The sequence below is a fragment of the Mobula birostris genome, chromosome 5, assembly GCF_030028105.1.
Source record: "Mobula birostris isolate sMobBir1 chromosome 5, sMobBir1.hap1, whole genome shotgun sequence".
NCBI classification, from domain to species: Eukaryota; Metazoa; Chordata; class Chondrichthyes; order Myliobatiformes; family Myliobatidae; genus Mobula; species Mobula birostris.
In genome coordinates this window covers 26,490,372-26,516,238 of record NC_092374.1, presented here as the reverse complement: position 1 = coordinate 26,516,238, position 25,867 = coordinate 26,490,372, and the positions used below count along the sequence as shown (strand labels likewise).

General features: G+C 39.3%; 1 protein-coding gene across 11 annotated transcripts in view; it reads right to left on the bottom strand.

The window, feature by feature from the left end:
* LOC140197572 (teneurin-3-like) overlaps window positions 1–25,867 on the bottom strand; it is a 2,811,066-nt gene that overhangs the window by 243,745 nt on the left and 2,541,454 nt on the right. For all 11 annotated transcript variants that reach the window (XM_072257693.1, XM_072257692.1, XM_072257694.1 and 8 more), the window contains one exon: window positions 3,724–3,822. In XM_072257693.1, the coding sequence (XP_072113794.1) occupies window positions 3,724–3,822 (99 nt within the window). The remainder of the gene's footprint in view (window positions 1–3,723; window positions 3,823–25,867) is intronic.

Genomic DNA, 25,867 nt, shown 5'->3' with positions numbered 1-25,867 from the left:
GGTTGAATCATTCGGACAGAGATGGCGCTCAGTACTCGGTGTCAGAGAGCTGATCAGAGCTCGAAGTTTTCGGATGACTCAGAGTCGGACTGTTGTCAGCATGGCAAGGAGAGTTTTTCTTCCACCTCTCGTCTGCGTGAGATGTGGGACATTTGAGAGACTTTGAACTTTTACTGTGCCCATGGATTTCATCAAGTTATGGTATTGTTGCACTGTTGTAACTATATGTTATAATTATGTGGTTTTGTCAGTTTTTTCAGTCTTGGTCTGTCCTGTGTTTTGTGATATCACACTGGAGGAAATATTGTATCATTTCTTAATGCATGCATTACTAAATGACAATAAAAGAGGACAACATGTCTTCATAATCTATAAAAGAGGGCTACGTGTCTTCATAATCTATTATTGGTAAATGTATGTGAGCACAGTACTGTGCCAAAGGCTTAGGCACATATATACAGCTAGAGGGCCTAAGACTTTTACACAATACTATAGTAATTTTATGTATGGCACTTTGCAGCCGCCATAAAACAGTATTCATGACATATGTGAGTGATGATAAATCAGATTCTGATATGGGTCTCTTTTGTGGACTGAGAGTGGGAAAGGGGCAACGAGAGGGGAATCATGGTTGGGAAAAGGAGAAGGGAGAGGGGAAGCAGCAGGAAGCATCAGGGAGACATTCTGTAATGATCTATAAACCAATTGTCTGGAATTAAATGACCTTGCCTGCTACCTTCCCCCCCCCCACCCCTGACACTTCTCCTCTGCCATCTGTCCCACACCCCTCCCAGGGCACTCCTCCCTCAATATTCTCAACATCCTTTGCTGCTGCCAGATTTACAAATTTGTTCACTGCTCCATATTGACAAATACAGTACTGTGCAAAAGTCCTAGGCACCCTACCTATATATATATGCCTAAGACTTTTGCACAGTACTATAAATGCCTCAAAACAAGCACCTAATTGGAAGAATACATACAAAAGTAATTAATGTTAGCCTGGTTAAACCACGCATGTGTCATGCTGTGATCACCACGCTACAGAAAGGATGTTATTAAGGGAGAGAGAGTGCAGAGAAGATTCAGAAGGGTTTGGCTGGACTTGAGGGCAGTTTTCCTTGGAGCAGAGGAGCCTGAGGGACGACCTTATAGAAGTTTATGAAATTACAAAGGATGAGGTCACACATAGATAAGATAGACAAAATAAAAGGGCATAGGCTTAAGTCAGGGTGGTGAAGATTTAAAGGCATCTGAGAGGTAGATTTTCACGTAGAGCGCGGTGAGTATATGAAATAAGCTGCCATGAAGATGGAGGCGGCAGGTATACTGTAATTAAAAAGTTTGGAAAAAAAAAACATTTGGATAAGTACATAGGATAGAAAAGATTTAGAGGGATATGGGTCAAACACAGGCCAATAGAATTAGGCATTTGGTCAGCATGATTGAGTTGGGCCAAAGGGCTTTCATCGACTGCATAACTCTATAGTCAATTGGTAAGTCTTAATCGATAAGTTGTGGGTTAAGATGCAGTCCGTGACCTAAATGATTTATGCAGGCTTTATGCTTTATGCATTGTTCCAGCTGTTTCTTTTTCCCTCAAAAAGGCAACTCTGCCTATCTGAAAGTCCACAGTGAAAGAAGAATGCCCATTAGATCTGCTGGTCAACATTCTTCCCAATCCAATTAGTTTCCATGTGGGAACTCACTGTGTGCTGTCATATTACATATTATTTGTTACAGTGCCAGTAGCAGTTAAGACTGTTACATATTTAACGATATGTAGTATATGAACTTTGTCAACTTGTACATCTGTAGAATTATATTTTTAATCTGTTAATATTATTGTGTTAATATTGTTTTACGTGTTGTATATAATATACAGTATAAACTATGTTTTGCACCTTGGTCCCATAGGAATGTTGTTTCATTTAGCTGTGTACATATATATTGTTGAATGACAAAAAAATTGAACTTGAACTTGAAATTACGTCATTTGCAATCAATGGCGACCAAGAAGCCCGCGGTAAAACCTATTGATGTCCTTCAGGGAATGGAAATCTGCCATTCTTACCTGGTATGGGTTTCATGTGACTGTGTGAATGATTCATAATTGATCTCCAAAACACCCCATGAAATTGTATCAAATATTTACTCCAAAGGTATGTAGTGGCTTCTCAATGGATGAGTAACAAATGCTGGCATTATTAGGGATAATCACATTCAATAAATTAATACATAAAATCAAAAATTAAATTCAAGTCATCTGCAGTCATAAAAGGCACTACATAAATGCGATTTATTGTCTTTTTTTCTGTCTTCCTCATTGAGAGATGTAGCAGTGTCACAGCGTGATGACTAGATGGGACAATGAGGCAGCAATTTCCCCATTGGCAAGGCTGCTGAATGCAATGCCAACTGCGGAACTGAACCATACAGAGCTGAAATATGTCACATTCTGTGCAGAGTAAAACACAAAATGCTAGAGGAACTCAGCAGTTCAGGCAGCCTCTAAGGAAAGGAATAAAGAGTCAACATTTTGGGGCTGGACCCATCTGATGCATCCTCTTATATTCCTTTCCACAGATACTGCCTGACCAGCTGAACTCCTCCAGTGATTTTGTGTGTGTTACTCTAAATTTCAGAATATGCAGAATCTCTTGTTCTTACGACATTCCCTGCTGAGTTCGGTCATCTACGCAGGATCAGCAACACAGGCTGAAATCACACTGCGGTGGCAGTAGGGTGGGGTGTGGGGAGCAGCACTAAGGCTGAAGGGTCAGGGCTTTCAAATGACTAAGAGAAAAAAAATCAGCAAGATCATTCTCTCTCCCATCACTGGGCTGAGAGTTATGCTGGAAGAACCTTGTGTAGAGACACGTTTCTGCATAGGAAGTCTGGTAAACTGGTCACTGTCTATTTAAAGAATTTCAGGGTTTAAAGTGTACAGTCTCGGCAGCAACACAGCAAGCTTCAGCGGGATATCTTGTTCCCTTCTGAAAGGTACTGGGTTTACAAATAGTAAAGGCACTGCTCCAGAGCTTCCTTCATCCTGGAAATTTAATTTGGTGATGAAGTTGGAGTGGATGGAAATTAGCAATGAAGCACCAAATGATGCAGCGTACATCACATAAAACAATTCCCGCATGAATGATATCCATGCTTCTTTAAGAATATTTAGTTTTGAAGAATCATGTTCGGCATGGAGGTAGCAAGTAAGCTGCATTCTCTCCTGATTCCAAAGTTTCATACTGACCTAGTTACAAAACAAAACCCTATCACTGGTCACAGTGTTTAATGTAAAATTGTGAACAGGAAGGGGGGGTGGGGAAGGACAGAAAAAAAAGCAGTTCAGTTTGAATTTAATGCTCTGAAATCTGATGATAGTAATTAAAATTAAAAGGCTGGAATTGTCTAAGCAGTTCCAATTGTTATTGCACAGTGGCAAGTTGGCTTGTCTGAATGGGAAATGAGTTGTTGCTAAGCTGTCAGACGAGTGATTTTGCTTTATAGGCTTGTAAGAGAACATTGCCGTGAATAGAAATTTAGATTGGTTGCACTTAAGAGAAATCAGAGAAAGGGCCTTTTGGCCTCAAAATGTCATAAATTTCATCAATAAAAAGAATAGCAATTGCTATTAGTCCCCTTTTTATGCTACAAGATTCTGTGTTGGCAGCTCGCATCACTTTTCTGTATTTTGTTTTGCTTCTCAGAATGACATACCCGTCCCCGTAACTCCCATCGTGACATGGAGGAGTAAATACATCCATCTCTATTAGGTTGTCATGCCCATTTTCAAGAACTGCCTGCTTTGCTAATTTTCTATGTGTAGAAATGAGATATAAAAATGTTAAAGGAGTCCGGGGAAGCATTTACCATCAGCATCGTAAACAGCAATCAGGGAACAAGATATACACTCAGTGTCCACTTTATTAGCTACAGGAGTGGAACCCGGTGTGGTCTGCTGCTGCTGTAGCCCATCCACATTAAGGTTTGATGTGCTGTGCATTCAGAAATGCTCTTCTGCACACCACTGTTGGTAGTGCATGGTTATATGAGTTACTTTTACCTTCCTGTCAGCTTGAAGCGGGTCTGGCCATTCTCCTCTGACCCCTCTCATTAACAAGGTGTTTTCACCCACAGAAATGCCGTTCACTGGATGTTTTTGTTTTTTTGCCTTATTCTCTGTAAACTCTAGAGACAGTTGTGCAGGAAAATTCCAGGAATTCAGCAGTTTCTTATATACTCAAAGCTCCCCATCTGCCACCAACATGGTCAAAGAAAAAATAAATCTGAGTCACATTTCTTCCCCGTCCTCATGTTTGATCTGAACTACAACTGAACTTTTGACTACGTCTGCATGCTTTTATGCATTGAGTTGCTGCCATATGATTGATTGATTCGATATTTGCAATAAAGAGCAAGTGACAGGTGTACCTAATAAAGTGACAACTGAGTGTACATAAAAGCAAGTAACAGGTAAACTACATTTGAATGAGTTACATTCCAATAATGCTAGCAAAAATGCAACCACCTGTTACACAGGATTTTAAAAAAGCACACGTCCCCTGCCATTGCAACACATTCTCACGTGAGGTCATTAAAAATGAAACTTGCTGTTTATTTTAACAGAATATGTGGAGTTGTGGTAATTGCCAAGACAGGTCACAACTTATCCCTGACATAGTTACCCCCAAGACACCTGGCCAGCTTTGTTAGTGGAGGTAAATGTCCAAGGAGTACACAGTTATTCATAGATTTCACATGGTTTCTGAAAAGAAAACTTACTTTTTCAGTCAAGTGAAACACCAAGGCAGTGATGATGACAGTTTATTGTGATGCACCTAAACATCTGGCCATGAGAGATGGATCCACATGATTAAATGGGATGCCACAGCCCTACATTTCTTTTCCCTTCACGCATTACCCAACATGGATGACTATCCTCATCAAAATAAAACCCATAATGCCTTTCTGCTTCGCATTCTCATCAGTATCTGCCAAGTTTAGAATTGTTTACAAGTTTTAGCAGTGAATGTGAATGCACATCTGCCAGTTCTCTTGACACATAAGTATGCTCTTGGGTGTAGATGACATAAATAGCTATGCCAGTGAGCCAATCCATTTCCAATCCAGATTACATCCAAGGAAAAACTACTAGGAAGGTTTTCAGTTTTCCTTGTAATTATCATATCTCGGTGAGAATGTTTTGCTTTTTAATTTTTTTCTCCTCTGAATGATCAGGAGTACTTTTGAAATGGAAAGTTGTGGGTTAAATTAATTTAGCATTTAACATGATGCTCAGGTACTATATAAAGTTAATGCCGCATTTCCAAAGATTTAACACTCAACTGAGAAACAGACAATAGCCTTGTCAGACATTCATGTGGATTGCTTTGGGAGTATTCAAAGAAAAGCAAGCAGATTTCCCTGACTCATGTTTACCTTTGGTTTGTTAGTGTGTATACCATAATCAGGCCATACAGTAACTTTATAGCCATTCAAAGTCATTGCAGTTGAGCAATCAGCAATATGTCTCTGAGTATGTTTTACAGTGTAGGTGATTGCAAACACCCCAGTGCTGGAGGTTAACTGCACATAGATACTGATTATTTGTCTATTTTAAACATTATTTCTGGAAATACATAAATCAGTCACGTCATTTGTTAGTTATTAAAACTCATTGTGAGCAGTTTGGCATAGGTAGACTGGATAACCAGAGAATTTTTCCCAGGGCAAAATGGCTACTACGACAGGGCATAATTTTAAGATGATTGGAGGAAAGTACAGGGGGGATGTCAGAGGTAAATTCTTTACACAAAGAGCAGTGGGTGTGTGAAACACCCTGCCAGGGATGTTAGCAGAGGCAGATACATTCGAGACATTTTATAAACTCTTAGATGCAGAGGTGCTGGAAAGTTCGTGAATGCTATAGAATTTTTTGCTATTTCTGCATAAATATGACCTAAAATGTGATCAGATCTTCACATAAGTCCTAAAACTAGGTAAAGAAACCAACTTAAACAAATAGCACGACAAAAATTATACTTGTTCATTTATTTGTTAAGAAAAATGATCCAATATTACATGTATTTGTTGGAAAAAGTATGAGTCTCTGGGGTAATGCCTTAACAAAAGCTATTTTGATTCAGGTGTTCAAATCAATGAGATGAGATCGGAGGGGTGGGTTGTAGAGGTGCCCTGCTCTATAAAAAGACACACACCAAGTCATGTTACTGACAGAGCCTGCTCTTAAGAAAGACCTGTTTATGTGCACCATGCCTCGATCAAAACAACTTTCAGAGGACCTTAGAAGAAAAGGCTACAGAAGCATTTCTAAAGAACTGAGTGTTCTTCAGTCCATAGTAAGAGAAATTGTCTACAAATAAAGGAAACTCAGTACTGTTGCTACTCTTCCTAGAAGTGGGCATCCTGCAAAGATCACACCAAGAGCAATGAGGAAGAAAGTGTAAAAGAACCCAAGGGTAACAGCAAAAGAACTGCAGAAATCTCTTGAACTTCTAAAGTGTCTGTGCATGTGTCCAAAATCAAGAAAACATTGAACAAGAATGATGTTCATGAAGGACACCACAGAGGAAACCACTGCTCTCCAAAAACATTGCTGTACATCTCAATTTTGCAAAATACTGCCTAGATGTTCTACAACATTTTTGGGACAATGTTCCATGGACAGATATGAACTTCTTGGCAGAAATACACAATGCTATGTTTGAGGGTGAAAAGGGCAAAGTATACCAATAGCAAAACCTCATCCCAAATGGGAAGCATGGTGGAAGGGGCATCATGGTTTGGGGCTGCTTTGCTGCCTCAGGGACTGGACAGCTTGCAATCGTTGAAGGAACAATAAATTCAAAATTGTATCAAAATATTTTATAGAATATCAGGGTAGAGTGCTTTTCCTGAAACTTAACAGAAATTGCATAATGCAACAAGACGAAGATCTGAAAGACAAGAGTAAATCAACAACAGAAAGGTTTAAAAAGAAGAAAATTTGTGTATCGCAATGGCCAAGTCAAAGTCCTGACCATAACCCTGTGGAAATGTGTGGAAGGACCTGAAGCAAGCAGTTCATGTGAGGAAGCTCGCAGCTGACATGTGAGACTGAATCCCAGAGTTGAAACAGTTTTGTAAGGAGGAATGACCTAAAATTCCTCCAAGCCAATGTGCAGGACTGATCAACAGTTACTGGAACTATTTGGTTGAAGTTATTGCTGTACAAGGGGGTCACGCCAGTTACTGAAAGAAAAGGTTCCCATACTTTTTCCAACAAATACATGTGACACTGAATCATTTTTCTTGATAAATAAATGGACGAGTATAATATTTTTTGTGCTGTTTATTTACTTAGATTCTCTTTATCTAGTTTTAGGACATGTGAAGATCTGATCACATTTTAGGTCATATCTATGCAGAAATAGAGAAATTTCTAAAGGATTCACAAACATTCGAACACCACTGTAGGTACACAAATGATAAAGAAATGGAGGGTAACGTAGGAGTGAAGGGCTATGTTGATCTTAAAGGTAGGTTAAAAGGTTGACACAACATCCTGTACTGTGCTGTAGTCTTCTATGTTCTATGTTCACATCTGCCAGTGACATCAAATTAGTGAGTAATTTATGCTGCTGTTACAGGTTTAATGTGTAAATTGTGAATCCCTGATAGTGAATCAATCAAATAGTGGACAGAGAAATTTCATGAAACACAAGCAGATGACTACATCAGTTACCAGCTGGAGAACCGAAGAGAGATGGGGACATGCAGAACAGTGGTGAGCAGAAATGGAAGCAATTCTCAGGAACCCAGTTAATGCCAGTGTTACTAAAGAGCTTCATGAAGTTTTGTACCGATACCGTCAGTGACAAATTAATGACTTACACCGAAATGTTTGTTGGAAGATTTTTAAAAATTATTGCAATTTCCATTCTCTCATTTTAATGTAAGTTGTTAGGGAGCGCTATTAATCTGTCAGAAATTAAATCTTTTTGAGGAACAAGTGCATTTCGTGATCTCAAGCTGCTTCTAAAGCACTTTACAGCTAATAAAATATTTTTGAAGTGTAGTCACTGCTGGTGTAGAAGAATAATCGTCCACTGATTATCAGCTGTATACATGCATCATTAAGGATGGGCAATAAATGCCTGTCAGTGCCTGCGTCTCATAATTCAATGAAAAAGTAGATATTTATTCCTCATCATTGCTGTAAAGTGGAAATCACATGTTGGAAATCTTTACAAAATTCAATTAGGGACTAAGAGAATGAGAAACTTTTCATGATGTCAAAAGGTATCACACATGATGAATTTTGGAAATTATTGGTTGGCTGATATGTTGTGAAATCAGAAGATTATAGCACAGCAGGAGTGTATGTTGTCCATTGTTGGCTCTTTAGAAGAACTGTGTAATTCAATACAATGTGAATGCAAAGCATAAATTTGTTTATCTATACTTATCATTAGTATTTAATAAACAAAGGCCTTACAACTCAATAGGTCTATGCCAGTATCTAAGCTCCTTTACTAGACCTCCAATTCCCCCTTTTCAAGCAACCACATAAGCATGAGTACCTAGTTCATTATCCTTCAGGGTTTTTCTTTTGCTGCAAAGGACGAACAAAACAATTTAAGATAAGGAAAGTGAGTATCATCGTTAATCACGTTATGCATAAGGGAACCCTGGTTGACAAGAGATTTTGAAACTGGCCAGGAAAAGGAAGGAGGCATACACTGAGTTTCAGCAAGTGGGAATAAGCAAATTCCCCAAGATGCAAAGAAGTGTAGGAGTAGCCTTAAGAGGGAAATCAGGAGGACAAAACGAGGGCATAAGATACATCTGGCAGGCAATGTTAAGGAAATCCTCAGGAGATTTAACAGGCATATGAAGAGTAAAGTGGTGGCCAGGGAGAGAATCTGTCCGCTTTAAGATCAGCATAGCTATATATTTATGGTGTCACATGAGATAGGTGAGATTTGAGTATTTCTCATCAGTTGTCACTGTGGAGAAGATCATGGATGCTAAAGAACTGAGTAGATAAGTAGTGCTGTCTTGAACCCCAAAAAACAACCAGGGAGGAGGTACTGGTGGCATATTGAGGTAAATAAATCCCTTGAGCCTGACCAAATGCATCACTGGATCTGGTGGGAAGGTAGGGCAGAAATTGTGGATGCTTTTGCAGAGATACTTGCTTCAGCTTTTGCCCCAAATGAAGCTCTGGAAAACTGTTATACATTTAGTTAGAAAAGGCAACAAAAACCCATCTGTGAACTATAGGCTGATTAGTCTGATGTCAGTGCTGGGTAAGTTACTAGAAGGGATTCTGAGCGACAGGATCCACCAGCATTTGGATGAACAGAGTCTGATTACGGTCAGTGTGCATGCTTTGTGTATGGGAAACACTGTCTAACAATTCTATTGTTTTTGAAGAGGTAACTAAGAAGTTGTTGAAGTAGGGCAGTGGGCACTGTCTATATGGACTTTAACAATGTCTTTGACAAGATCCCATAAGGTAGCCTAGTCTGGAAGGTTAGATCACAAAAGATCTGGAGAGAGCTCCCTAACTGGATTCATAACTGGAAAGAAGCAGAGGGTGATGGTGGGAGATTGTTTCTCAGACTTGAGGCCTATGACTAGTGGTGTTCCTCAGAAATTGGTGTTGGGACCTTTATTCATTATTGATATAAATGATTTAGATTGAAATGTACAAAGCATTATCAGTAAGTTTGGACAGCATGGTTACAAAGGCATTTCAGGTGTGTGGCATGCAGACCTTCAGTCAGGACATTGAGTATAAAGGTTGAGATGTTATGTTGCACTTGTACCACATGTTAGCGAGGTCACACTTGGAGGATTGTGCACAGTTTTGGTCACCCTACAATAGGAAAGTCATCATCAAGTTGGATAGAGTGCAAAGAGGATTCACAAGAATGTTACCAGTACTCAAGGGCCTCAGTTAAAGGAAGAAGTTAGGGCAAACTAGAACTTTATCCTTTGGAGTGCAGGAGACTGAGAGGTGACATTATAGAGATGTATGAAACTGTGAGAGGCATAGATAAAGCGAATGCACAGTATTTTCCCTAAGCAATGGGAATCAAAATCTAGACAGCTTAGACTTAAGCTGAGGAGGGAAAGATTAAGAAGTTTTCTGAGGGGCAACTTCTACATACAGGCCATGGCACATTCATGGAATGAGCTGCCAGAGAAAGTGGTTGAGGCAGCTACAATAATGACACTTAAAAAGATTTGGATGGGTACATGGATAAGGTGGCGCTTAGAGGGGTAGAGACCAAATGGCAAATGGGATTAGCTTAGGTGAGCATCTTGGTCAGCATAGATAAATTGAGCTAAAGAGGCCATTTTTGTGTTGTGTTACCCCATTACTCTGTGTAATGAAAGCAGAAAACACTGTACACTCACAGCATGTTAGGTAGCATTTTACTATTCAAATTTGATGACCTTTCATCATCATTTACAAAACTTAAAACATTAACTTTATCTTTCTGCACAGGTGCTGCCCCGACCTTCTGAGTACTTCCAGTATTTTTGCTTTATTTCAGGTCTGTAGCATCCTGATCAAGTCTATCTCAACCAGCACTTTAACAGTCACAGTGTGCACCATGCTTAGTATCTCTACTTCCATTCCAGGAAACCAATAAAGCAGCTTAATGAAAAGAAACAACTTTTGGCTTGACACACACCCGCACTGGTTCCTCACTGACTAATTTCTGCCTGTTACTGCAGATTTTCCACTCCACTCCTGTGACCCCCAACCCCTTACATTTCCCACATGTTAACATGAGCTTACTAGTTCATGAGATAAATTACCAAATGAAAGTTGACTGAATGTTTCTATTGAAGGAGGGTCTGAACAGAAACAGCAGAGAGAAACCCAAAATGCTGAAGAGTGGGAATGGAGGCCAAGTAGCACAGTGATTAAATTACAAGAGAAGTATCCAGGTCTCTCAACTGATCAAGAAATATGATTTCAATTCCACCTGGGGAAGCAAGACGCCTGAATGATGAAAGATAATCATGGATGAATTGGAGTGTTGTAAAAATCCATCTGGCTCACTAATGTCCTTCAGGAGAAGGGATTTTTCATCCTTGTTCGGTTTGTCTTGTGTGCAACAGATGTACCAGTTTAGTTGATTCCTAACTAATGTCTGACAAGAACTGGCAAGGTAGTCTGCTCAGAAAGCAAAAATGTATGGACAATACATGCCAGTGTTATTCATGTCCTATCAACAAATGCGCAAGACAAACATTAAAAGGCCAAGATAGAGAAAGAATTACAAGCTGGAGCATAGCTAGCCAATGTGAGGTTCTTGATTAGGAAGGGTGTCAAAGATTACAGGGAGAAGGCAGGAGAATGAGGTTCAGAAGGATAACAAATCAGCCATGATGGAATGGTGGAGCACACTCAATGGGCTGATTGGCTAAATTCTGCTCCTATATCTTATGTTTTTATGGTGAGGGAAGAAAAAGCTAGCAGAGACCAAAGTGGTAAATGGGTAGGTGAAAATATTGATTGTGGTTTGAAATGGAACTGAAATAACACTAAAAAACTCAAAGAATAGATAAAATTAAGATATTATGGTCTCTTTCAATGCAGTACCATTGAAAAATTAGTTTTAATCGAGTAGGTCTTCAATTAATTTATCACACTTGACCTACATTTGGAAGAACTGATAGCCTATGTATAGGTTTATGATTTATTGCACTAGTTCATAGTTAATCATAGTTAAGCGGAACAAGTACTACACATGCCCTTACACTTCCTCCCTTACCACCATTCAGGGCCCCAAACAGTCCTTCCAGGTGAGGCAACACTTCACCTGTGAGTCAGCTGGGGTGATATACTGCGTCCGGTGCTCCCGATGTGGCCTTTTATATATTGGCGAGACCCGACGCAGACTGGGAGACCGCTTTGCTGAACATCTACGCTCTGTCCGCCAGAGAAAGCAGGATCTCCCAGTGGCCACACATTTTAATTCCACATCCCATTCCCATTCTGACATGTCTATCCACAGCCTCCTCTACTGTAAAGATGAAGCCACACTCAGGTTGGAGGAACAACACCTTATATTCCGTCTGGGCATCAACTTCTCTAACTTCTGCTAAGGCCCCACCTCCCCCTCGTACCCCATCTGTTACTTATTTTTATGCACACATTCTTTCTCTCACTCTCCTTTTTCTCCCTCTGTTCCTCTGAATATACCTCTTGCCCATCCTCTGGGTCCCCCCCCCCCCCGTCTTTCTTCCCGGACGTCCTGCCCCATGATCCTCTCGTATCCCCTTTTGCCTATCACCTGTCCAGCTCTTGGCTCTATCCCTCCCCCTCCTGTCTTCTCCTATCATTTTGGATCTCCCCCTCCCCCTCCAACTTTTAAATTCCTTACTCACTCTTCCTTCAGTTAGTCCTGATGAAGGGTCTCGGCCTGAAACGTCGACTGCACCTCTTCCTACAGATGCTGCTTGGCCTGCTGCGTTCACCAGCAACTTTGATGTGTGTTGCTTGAATTTCCAGCATCTGCAGAATTCCTGTTGTTTTCATAGTTAATCTATTTTTTTAGATTTGAGCTGCAATATTCATATAGACTTTACCAGACAAGTTATGAAGAGTAAATTTGTTCTTTCTTTGAAAAATATAATCAATATTTATAGATTATATACTAATGAAAATTGAACCTTGAAAATGACTGTAAAATGAATTCATTTGCATTTCACACATGCCCTAAATCCCCCACTACTACTGTGTATATGGACTTTTAAAATGTATCTTAAAAAGCTCCATGTGATAGACCTATTAATACACTTGAAACTCATGGGATTAAAATTACAATGGAAGCCTAGAAACTAAACTAGCATTTGAATAGTTATTTTTCCACATTGTAATGTACTCAAGTGCCTTTGTGAAATAAGTATTTGGATCAATGCTTTCATAATTTATAGTAATAACTTGGGAAAATATTTCATCACTTCAAAGTTTCAAATGACAAGAATCTCAGAAATATAAACAATGAAGATGGTAATGGACCGCAGGAAAATGTCACAAGATCACGACTATATCAACATATTTCAGGTTCTGAGTGGATTGGTGCTGAAATGTTTCCCTTTGTAGAGAATTCAAAATAAGGGTTGCCTATATAAGTCGGAGAGGTCGAGGAGCTTCCTTTCACAGTGTTCTGCACCACTGGAGTCACTACTCCAGTGAGCTACAGAAGCTGAGTCAATAAATGAATCCAAGGCTGAATCACAGTGGATTTTGAATTCCAGTCTCTCGGTCAGGATTTCCCAACCTCTTTTATGCCACGGACCCCTACCATTAACCGTGAAGAGTCCATAGATCCCATGCTGGGATCCTCTGCTCCAGATCAATAACCATGGCCTCTGGATGTTACCCATCTTTGTTCATTTCTTGGCCAAATCATTATCTTACAATTTCTCTTGGGCATCAACTTTCTCCTTGAAGATATTCTAAGCACAACAATTGAGTGTTTGTTCAGTTGGCCAAGAATATATTTCAAATGAACATTCTTGAACGCATCTTTTGTGCGTTAAAAATGCATTCTTGATCTCTCAATCCATTTTCCATGGCACTTGCACCTTATTGTCTAACCTTTCTCTGCCACTCTAGCACTGCATTCTGTATTTCATTATTGTTTTACTCTTTGTACTATTTCAAGGGCTGGAATGACCTAAATGAATCATTAACTCTTATCCTCACTGTATGTCCATATGTGGGACACTATTAAAACAATTAGTAATGACCTCTTTTTATATGCCAGCTCGTTAGTAATATATATGGTGGTGTATCAGTTAAAGCAGCTGCTCTACCGTACAGGAGATCCAAATTCCTCTTGCCCTCTATTATAAACACAAGAGATTCTGCAGATGCTGAAAATCCAGAGTACACACACAAAGTGCTTGAGGAACTCAGTGGGTCAGACAGCATCTATCGAGAGGAATAAAGAGTCCACATTTTGGACTAAGATCCTTCATCAGGACTGTCCTGACAAGTTCTAATGAAAAGTCCTGAAACGTCGACTCCTTATTCCTTTCCATAGATGAACCCTGATGTGCTGAGTTCCTCCAGCATTCTGTATGTGTCATCCTGACCTCTGTTGTTGAATGAGTAGAGATCGCACATTCTCTTGTGACTGTATGTGTTTCCCAGGGTGCTCCAGCTTCCTCTCACATGCCAAAGATATTAATTGGTCACTGATGTAAGCTAGTGGCAAAATAATCAAAAGAGGGGAGTTGATGGTTGTGTAAGGGAGAATGGGTGGCAAGATTTTAGTGAACAGGAAGAGAAAATCTCTTGTTGCTCAAACAAGATGGCACCGGAATGTGACAACTCTTTTTAAGCTGTCCCTCACAGAACCTCTCATTATATTTATTGTAATCATTCTACTCTCTTAAATCTCAAATCTAAGACTATCAGAATCCCTAACAATGTTCTCTAAAATAGCTGCATTGCACTTTCTTGGCAGTTGCTATACTAGATTTTGTGTTCTGCTTTCTATTTACCATCTTGTAGTAAATATGTATAGCATGATCTGTCTGGATGCCACATAAACAAAAGCTTTTTCATTGTACATCAATACACGTGACAATAATAAACCAATACCAAAGTATTATCTGGTCAATCTGCTCTGAGACTGCCAAGCATTTCTGAAGTGCTCAAATAAAAGTCTAGTTAACTTTCTTTTTATTAAATTTGGCCATTCATGGAATATGGATGTAAAGCCAAGGGCAGATTGCATTTAATATCCATCCTTAACTGTTGCCCTGTCTAAGCAGCTTTCCTCAAGGCTCTCAAGAATCATGTATAGGCCAGACTGATGGCAAATTTCTTCCTTTGAGGAAAATCAGGGTGCAAGATGAGTTTTTACAAACTATTTGATCATTCCGTGGTTATTATTATAGATAGTAGCTATTTAATTCCACAATTATTTTCATTAAAATTCACCAACTGCCACAGTTGGACTTAAGGTTATGCCCACAAATCAATAATCCGGGTCTCTAGATGCTGGTCTAGGAAGTTAACCACAATGCTGCTATTTAAAAAGTTGTGGAGTAACTCCAATCCTTTGATATTCTAGATCCATTGAGATGAAGGCTAATTATTCTGCTGTCTACTGAATTTTTAATCTTGCTTTCCTAAAGTTTCTTTTAATAATCTTACATACTTGACTCCCTAATCTCTCTGCTCTGCAATAGCTCTTTATTTTTCGCCATAGAATATTCTTGACTCTCCTTTCCTTAGGACAGACACAGAGGACCTCATGCTTCCCCACAATTAACTCCATCTGCTGTAGATATGAATAAACGCTTTGCTTCATTGTCCTTGTTGGCTGCAGAATTTTAAACAGGCAGGGATGACTGCAATCCTGATTATATGTTTAAATTAAACCTTCCTTAGTTTTTTCTGGGGACGACTTACCACCATGAAGCAGAAATGGCCTCTTGTTCATCCACTATTGATTTTAAACTAACTGGTCTATGGTTATCCAATTTATCACTTCCCTCTCTGATCCCTATTTGATCACCAATCTCCTCATAAACTTCCCTGTCCAAAAGTGATTTGAAGTATTTCACATGATGCTCTTGGATTCCTCCAGATTTCAAACATAAAGAGTTCTATTGACAGAACAATGGTTCTGCTCCTTAATACACAAAGGAACAAAGATTACATTTTCAGTTTTAACTTTCCCTCAGCTTTACATAGAACATAAAATAGTACAGCTTAGTACATGTTCTTCAGCCCACAATGCTGTGCTGACCTTTTATCCTACTCGAAGATCAATACAACCCTTCCCTCCCACATAGTCCTCCATTTTTATCCATGTGGGTCAGGATAGGGTGGCAGATGTGAGAAGGATGATGGGGATCATGTTGTTGAAGAAAATGTCAAATCATCTAACAGGCAATATAATCTGTCAAAATTAATTCCTTGAGTTCTTGACAGAGATGTTAGTCCAGACTTCTTCAATGTAGCAATCTTTGGATTCCTAAAATTCAGTATTCCTGATTTTGAAGTGCCTGCACTTAAATAACATGGCAGAGAGGTGAGGGGCTGTATTAACCTTGCCTACAGTCTCACCAAGCTAGTGGAAATAAGGAAGAGGTACAAGCACAAAGTGAAAAAGAAAGATCTCTATGTTTCACTTGACCTATTGTCTCCCTTTCAACGCCAGTAAAGAGCTCCATAGCTCCTGAACACAGGTGGATATTTGCTTTGGCTGCAATGTCAGAGCCACCATTGATGCAGTGACTTCAAGGCCCATAAGCTGTAAGGGCGCGATCATCTCTCTGGACGTTGTTACTGAAAGCGGGTGTGGTGAAGCGAGTACCACTTTTGGCTGTGATGTCTCCCTCATAGAACTAGTCCACCATCACACTCTAGAGCGACTCTCGAGTGAGTAAAATCTGTTTGATTTATGTCAGCAAGGTCACTTGATTCCGTGGAGATCCTGCCCTAGCAGAGACTCTATGTGCTAAGAGGAGATGGAAGGGGTAGAGTGAAAATAGAAATAGCGCTGTAATAAGGAACATTCCCATTTTAAGATTTCAGTTAAATTGCATTAGATATGAAGCAATGATCCATGTGTAAAACAATTCAACTCTCTTCTTAAGTGCAACTGTTTTATGAGCAACAATTGGCTATTGACTAGAGATCAGCCAGTTGTCACATGCTCAAAGTAATTACTATCCCCTACTTCACTAAACCCCAACTCAAAGTCTCCATTGGTGAAAGCCCAGGTCTGACAGTCTGTGGCCACCAGAAGGGCAAGCACCTTTTCAGTCATGTAGTAACAAACTGTGAGTCTCTGTTAGGCACGACTACTAGTTCTGATCCTCCTAAAGATAATACTCTAATGAATACTTTTTTAGATCAATTAATCGTTCCTACACTTTCTGATGATATTTGAAAATTGTTGGATCAACCTATTTCTTATGAGGGATTTGCTGAGGTTGTTCACTCTTTGCACTCGGGGAAGGCTCCGGGTCCTGATGGATTTTCTGGAGAGTTTTATAAGGCTTTTTCCTCTTTGCTCATACCTCATTTATATTTAGTCCTTTCTGATTCTTTTAAATTAGGTAAGTTGCCACAATCTTTTGATGAAGCCTATATTTCGCTTATTCTTAAAAAGAATAAGGACTCAATTGAATGCTCTTCTTATAGACCTATTTCCTTACTTAATGTTGATATTAAAATTTTATCTAAACTTTAAGCTCGTAGGATTGAAAATATTTTGCCATCTATTATCTCTGATGATCAGACTGGATTTATCAAAAATCGATACTCCCACTTTAATATTTGTTGTTTATTGAATGTTATTTATTCTCCTTCTAAAGAGATTTCGGAATGTATGATATCCTTAGAAGCTGAGAAAGCCTTTGATCGGGTTGAATGGAATTATTTGTTTAAAACTTTAGAAAAATTTAACTTTGGGCCCGATTTTACTCAATGGATTAAATTACTTTATTTATCTCCCTAGCTCAGGTTCTTACTAACTCTCAGTACTCTAAACCATTTAAACTTCATCGTGGAACTAGACAAGGTTGTCCTTTGAGTCCTTTGCTTTTTGATTTGGTCTTAGAACCTTTAGCTATTGCTTTCCAGGAACCTAATATCACTGGTATTTTAAGGAGGGGTATTACCCACAAAGTGTCGCTTTATGCTGATGACCTTTTGCTCTACATTTCTAATATGGAGTCTTCTTTACCTTCTCTACTTTCTTTACTCTCCTGCTTTAGTCAGTTTTCAGGATATAAACTTAACTTGCATCAGAGTGAACTTTTTCCTTTGCATAATTTGGTATTAGTTAATACCAACCTTCCTTTTAAAATCAATTTACTTACTTGGGCGTAACAATTACTAGGAATTGGGTAAGGTGACCACTCCCCGCTGAACATCGACAACTCCTCCGTAGAGATCATTAAGAGCACCAAATTTCTTGGTGTTCACCTGGCGAAGAATCTCACCTGGTCCCTCAACACCAGCTCCATAGCAAAGAAAGCCCAGCAGTGTCCCTACTTTCTGTGAAGGCTGAGAAAACTCCATCTTCCACTCCCCTTCCTCACCACATTCTAGAAAGGTTGTATTGAGAGCATCCTGAGCAGCTGCATCACTGCCTGGTTCGGAAATTGCAGCACCTCGGATCGCAAGACCCTGCAGTGGATAGTGAGGTCAGCTGAGAAGATCATCGGGGTCTCTCTTCCTGCCATCACAGACATTTACACCACATGCTGCATCCGTAAAGTAAACAGCATTATGAAGGACCCCAGGCACCCCTCATACAAACTCTTCTCCCTCCTGCCATCTGGCAAAAGGCACCGAAGCATTTGGGCTCTCACGACCAGACTATGTTACAGTTTCTTCCCCCAAGCCATCAGACTCCAGAGCCTGGTCTGACACCAACCTATTGCCTCTACTGTGCCTATTGTCTTGTTTATTATTTATTGTAATGCTTGCACTGTTTTTTGCACCTTATGCAGTCCTGGGTAGGTCTGTAGTCTAGTGTAGTTTTTGTGTTGCTTTTACGTAGTTCAGCGTAGTTTTTGTATTGTTTCATGTAGCACCATGGTCCTGAAAAACATTGTCTCGTTTCTACTGTGTACTGTACTAGCAGTTATGGTCGAAATGACAATAAAAAGTGACTTGACTTGAATTATAAATTCCTTTTTAAAGTAAATTTTCTTTACCTGAATTATGTTAGGAAGGCACTACCAAATTAGTCACCCCTCTCTTTATCGTTGATTGGCCAAATCAATTCTATTAAAGTGAATATTTTGCCTAAATTTTTATACTTATTTCAGGCCATGCCTGTTTTTATTCCTAAATAGTTTTTTGATTCTTTGGATTCTATTATATCTTCTTATATATGGAAAAATAAAATTTCTTGATTAAATAAAGTTCATCTTCAAAAAGCTAAAAAGAGTGGAGGTTTAGCCTTACCCAATTTTAGGTTTTATTACTGGGCAGTCAATATACGGAATCTTACGTTTTGGCTATATTATATTAATCGAGAGGACTGTCTGGTCTGGGTTTCTTTAGAAACTAACTCTGTTAATAAATTTTCTATCATTTCTCTTCTCAGATCCTCAATTCCTTTATCTTTAAGTAATTTAACTGATAATTTTGTAGTTAAACACACTTTGAGGATTTGGGTACAATTTAGAAAATATTTTGGTTTATTGAGTTTTTCACTTTCCAGTCCCATTTCTTCTATTTTTTAAATTTTCTATGTTTGATGTAGTTTTTAAAGAGTGGAATAGATTGGGTATTAAATGTTTTCATGAGATAGTCGCTCTTCATTTGAACAACTGTCAGTTAAGTATAGCCTACTGAGAACTCACTTTTTTCGATATTTGCAAATTAGAGACTTTTTGCATTCTCAAGTACATACATTTCCTAATAGTCCAGATAAAAATTTCCTTGATATTATTTTCAATTTGAAACCCTTCCATAATGCATCTATATCTAATATTGATGGTATGTTGTTGGGAATGAGAAATATTCCTTTAGATAAAATTAAAATTCTTTGGGAACAATATTTACAGATTTCAAATTCTGAGGACACTTGGAATGAAATTTTTTAATTGGTTAATACTTCATCGTTACGTGCCTGTCATTCCCTCCTACTATTTAAAGTGGTTCATACAGCCCATATGTGTAAAGATAAGCTGTCTCGTTTTTATTCGGATATATCTCCCCTTTGTGATAGATGTAATAATGGAGAAGCTTCACTAATCCATATGTTTTGGACTTGTCCGAGTCTTGAAAAATATTGGAAGGAAATATTTCAAACTTTTTCGGTGTTTTTTAAAGTAAATTTTAAACCTAATCCTCTGACTGCCTTATTTGGTATTGTTGGAGGAAATAATATTACTTTGGAGATACATGATCTGCATATTTTGGCCTTTAATTCTCTTATAGCCAGGAGGGCATTGTTACTGAAGTGGAAGGTTGCCACTCCGCCATACTCATTGGTTACATAATGCTATGTCTTGATTAAATTTAGAGAAGATTCGCTGTTCAATTTCTGAACCTAGACAAGATTTTTTAACATTGTGGGGACCTTTTTTCAATTATTTTCAAAATCTTTGATTTGCTATTAAGCACAGATGTTGGCTAATAATATGTTTTACTATATGTTAAGGATTTTTTCCTTTTCTTTTTTTTTAACCAAACAGCTTTTTCTTCTGGTAGTGGGTTTAGATATTTTTGTATAATAAAATGATCTCTTTTCAATATTATGTTTAAATTTCTATGGATCTGGGGTAATTACACTTCTTCTGTGATTTCAATATATTGTAATCGATATATATTAAATATCCTACTGTACTCTGTATTATTTTATGTAAGAAATTAATAAAAATATTGAAAAAGAAAGACACGACTACAAGTGCTTCATTTGCACTCGTGAGAAAATGCAGGGTATACTTGCTGAGCTGCAATGTTTGATGCATGTATAATGGAGAGGCGTAGTCTAGATTTCAAAAAGTACATTTTTGAACTGAATTTTATCTTCATACTTCATATCACACACAGCATGTTAAAGGCAGAATATGAAGCATTTCTTCTTGTACAATTACAATTTATATTGTAATTAATTGTGGACTTTCAGGAAGCGAAGTCGGGAGAACACAAACTAGTCCTTGTTGAGGTACTGGCAGTGGAAAGGGAGAACAGCTCTAAGTTCCTGGGCATTAACATCTCAAAGGATCTAACCTGGGCTCAACATAATGATGCAATCATGAAGGAGGCACGTCAGTGGCTACACTTCTTTCGGAGTTTGAGGAGATTTTGTATGTCACCGGAGACTCTAGCAAATTTCTACAGGTGCAAGGGGAAGAGCATTCTGACTGGCTGCATCACCACCTGGCGGGGTGGCTCTAATGCACAGGATCAAAAAAAGCTGCAGAGAGACGTAGACTTAGCCACTTTCATCGTGGCCACTATCCTGCTCAGCACTGAGGACATCATCAAAAGGCAGTGCCTCAAGACGACGGCATCCATCGTTGAGGTCTTTCACCATCTCGGTCATGCCTTCTTGTCACTGCTACCATTAAAGAGAAGATACAGGAGCCTGAAGACACACACTCAACATTTCAGGAACAGCTTCTTCCATCAGATTTCTGAATGTTCCATGAACCCATGAATATTACCTCTTTATTTTGCTCTCTTTTGCACAGCTTAATTATTTTTAGATTTTTTATTTTAACCAATAGTGTGTTTTTATGTATTATGCTGTACTGCTGCTGCAAAACAACACATTTTATGACATATATATCAGTGATAATAAACCTGATTCTGATTCTGAAAGAGAAGAAAGGATGTCAAACCTTCGCTGAAAGGGTTGTTCTATTATTATTATATTACTGAATGACTTGGAATCATTTTTGAGTGTTGATTGTTCTCAGGGTCACTCAGACATCATGGAATGAAACCTATTTTTCCTTTTGCACGTTGCCAGCATCAAGCGCTCTTTGGCTCAGGTTTGATTCATATTCACAAAGCAAATCCTTCAGCTTTCATTAACCGTGCTCTAACCATCACAGTCAAATGAACAAATGCCCATTTCTCTGCTTTGCACAAAACATCCCTGAAAGATGATCAATCCAGTGTCACAACATGTCTAAATTCACAAAGGACCTAATTCCACTTGGTTGAGTCAATCTGTTATCATTGATAAAGGGAGATGATTTTCAGGCCTGATCCTGTCAATAAAAAAACAATTCCAATCAGCTCATTACTGGACACGCTTGCCACTTATTTCAGGCATACATAGCCTTCACATCCTGATGCTGAAGACTTACTCAGTACACAATGTCAAATGACATCATCACCAAAGGACAAGCTAATGATCGCACATACCAACATATGAACTAAGAGCAGGCTACTGTGTCCTTTAAGGTTATCATTCAATAAGACTAGCTCACTGGATCACACAGGCAGTATTACACCACTAACAATACACACAAGAAATTCAGGAGGAACTCAGCAGGCAAGTAGCATCCGTGGAACAGAGTAAACAGTCAAAGTTTTGGGCTAAGACCCTTCTTCGGCATTTATTAGGATGTGTCGTTTTGGATTTCCAGCACCTGCGCATGTTCTCGTGTTTGTGATTACGCTACTAGCCTCTGGTGCCGTCTGTGAAGTTTTTACATATTCTCCCTACGACAGGGTGGGTTTCCCTCACAATCACTGGTTTTCTCTAAATCCTTGAGATAGGTTAATTGACAACTGCGAAGTGTTACCCCGAGTGCCGGTGAGCAGGAGAATTACTTGGAAGTGATACATCTGTGAAAGGAAGTAGGTTATGCGGACATATGTGGAGAACCAAGATTGATTTGAGAGCTGGCCAATTCTACAGGGGCCAAACAGCACCTTTTTCTGTCATATGGAAATACACAGTGATAAATTTTTGCAACTTTAACTCTGTACTCCTGCCTTCCCCAGTAACCTTACACTTTCTTACTATTCAGGAATATTCACAGACTGCCCTCAGAGGAAGAGATCCACAGACTCATGACCCTCTGAAAGAAAAAAAAATTATGCCTCATCTCTGTCTTAAATGGGCAACCATCTTATTTTAAATAGTGATCATGCAATTCTTATACTCAACCTGAAGGAAATTGTGAACTTCTTAAGAATGTCAGCATTGATCTTATGTGCTCAAGATAAGACCTGTCAAAATAAATCCAATTCAGGACACGTGCAACACACGGGAAGTGCAGGAAACATGGCAAGGTTTTCAAGCTTGAAGCCTGAGGTGCTTGGAAGGGTACGTGCTTTATTTGCTGAGGAGTGCCATGTGAAGTAAAAGCACACCTGAGGAAACGCTACATCCCTTGGCACGGAGCACCTCACAAAGCAAAAGTACCTCTGAGGAAATTGGACACATGTCTCCCAGGAGCATAACACTGTGCAAAGGTACTTCTAATGATGTGGGACATCTGAAATCTCTAGGTATTGAAATAAATCGATACTAATTGAGATTGCCTCACCGACCACAACAACCTCCAACCAACAGTGGCAACTAGGTCAGTAACTAAATAGCAAGAGTCTTGTGTGATGTCTTCCTCAATATAAAAATACTGTAAAGCATTCCGTATAAATGAGTATTTGAAAACTGATCAGATGTACAGTGCAGACAATCTGTCAAAAATACTAAAAACAAACTGTGGTTGAATAATTTCTCCTCTAACACTGCAGTCAGTGTCCAATCAACTATCTGTCCAGTTCATCAAAACTGTAGTCAATGGAATCCTCAGGCTGATTTAAAAGCATGACTGATTCATGAAGCATGGGAAAAAAAGCCAAGTTGTTTATTGAGAGGGGTCTTGCTTCATTTCCTTGTGCTACTTCTTAGCGGGAGTTATTGGAATATATTGGTCTCAGGTTGATCCTCAGGATATGGCAAGGGTGCACTTATTGGCTATCTCTAATTGTCTTGAGAAGAAGGTGGTGAGAAGAAGTTACAAGTTTACTTGAATGGATAACCCAGGCTTCTAAAGCACTAGCATACATACATGCAAACACTAGGAGGTCCCTGCGGGCCTAAACATAACAAATTTAGAATACATCACTCAGCAAAGTCAGAATTAGTCATCCTAAAAGGACTTGAAAGGACTAGAATATAAAAGAAAGGATGTAATTCTAAGGCTTCATAAGGCATTGGTCAGACCGCAGTAGGAATATTGTGAGCCATTTTGGGTCCCTAATCTAAAAAATGATGCACTTGCTTTGCAGAGTGTCCAGAGGAAGTTCTTGAGAATGACCTCAGGAAACAAAGGGTTAACACATGAAGATTGTTTGATGGCTCTGGGACTGTACTTGCTGGAGTTCAGAAGAATGAGGGTGGTGATATCATTGAAACCTATTGAATATTGAAAGGGTCTAGTTAGAGTTTACATGGAGAGGATGTTTCCTTTGGTGGGGGAGCAGAGGGAACAGCCTCAGAATAGAAGAACGTCAGATGGTGGTGAATGTGTGGAATTCATTGCCATAGATTACTGTAGAGACCAAGTAATTGGTTATATTTAAAGTGGAGACTGATAGGTTCTTAATTAGTAAGGGAACCAAAGGTTACAGGAAGAAGGCAGGAGAGTGGGGTTGAGAGCGATAATAAATTAGCCACTATCAAATGGTGGGGCAGACTTGATGGGCTGAGTGGCCTAATTTTGCTCCTGTGTCTTATGGTCTAATGGAAAAGAGATAGCAACTAGAGTGAAGGACACCAGAAAGTGAATTTGCAAAAAGTGAGTTACTACCACCCTAACTTTCTAGTTTTGATGAGAAAGCCTTTTGCATTGTGGCTTCCAGGGCAATGAAAAGCCTTTTTGTTTTGGGTAGTCAATGGAGTGATGTTGGAAACACAGCAGCTGATCTGCAAGAAGCATTTTGCTGATGTTTTATGGACAAATAATGACCAGGATGCCACAGAGAACTCCTTCTCCTCTGAACAGTGCTGAAGGCATCTTTTAATTCCATCAAAATTAACTCCATTATTTATAGAATGAAGGACCATTGTTTAGCTAGTTATCCAAAAACTTTTTGATAATCATTTGGAATTATTATGTGGATCTTCCTCCTTAATCACTTAAAAAGGCTGTGTTTACTAAAATGCCAGTGTTGTTATGATATGTTCCAGGATGCTCACAAACCAAAACTTGACATGGTGATTAAAAGCGATATATTAAGTGAGAATGAGTGTAATTTATGGCACAACATAATAGAGACAGACGTGAAAGCACACAGGAACATCTGGAGAAATTTCTGAAACGCCGGTTCGCTGCCGTTGTTACTGCGCGATCGAGAATCTTCCGGAGGGAAGGCCTCAAAATCCCCAGCTTTGCCTGCTGCTGGCGACTGAGACTGAGGTCGAATCGTTCGGATAGAGATGGTGCTCAGTACTCGGTGTTGGAGGGCTGATCGGAGGCTCGAAGTTTTCGGACGACTCAGAGTCGGACTGTGGTCGGGCATAGCAGGGAGAGTTTTCTTTCTTCTCCCATCTGTGTGAGATGTAGGACATTTGAGAGACTTTGAACTTTTTTACTGTGCCATGGACTGTTCTTCATCAAATTATGGTATCATTGCACTGTTGTAACTATATGTTATAATTATGTGGTTTTGTTAGTTTTTTCAGTCTTGGTCTGTCCTGTGTTTTGTGATATCACACCAGAGGAATATTGTATCATTTCTTAATGCATGCATTACTAAATGACAATAGTATAGGATTGCATGTCCTCATAATCTAATCTAATCTAATAGCATACAGCTATTCTGCCTTTACAATATGTATCATGTGATAGGTGCAGAGCCATTATAACACCTATATTCTGGAAGGGAGAGGCAGTAGGTTCGAATATCTCCGACATTAACAGTTTTAGGCATTTCTGACAGTAAAGCTCACCAAGATATATTGAACATGACTACATCCCCAGAAATGGCTGTTAAACCACTTTCAAATAGCTCTATATGAGTGCATGGGTGTAGGAGTGCGCGTTTATTATACAGTACTGTGCAAAAGTCTTAGACACCTATATATAGCTTGGATGCCCCAGACTTTTGCACAATACTGTATCGGTTAAGGGGAGGGGACAGGAATCTTGTAAATCTGGCCCGAGCAAAAGTTGTTGATAATGGTGAGTGTGGAGCACCATGGGAGAGGTGTGGGTAGGTGGCAGAGAAGGAATGCTGGGGGAGGGGCATGGCACAGTTGCAGACACACCTAGCGCTGAGACACCAGGCAAGGTCATTTAATTTCAAACTGTTGGTCTATAGATCATTACAGAATTTCTCCCTGGTGCTTCCCACTTCCTCCCCTCTCTCTTC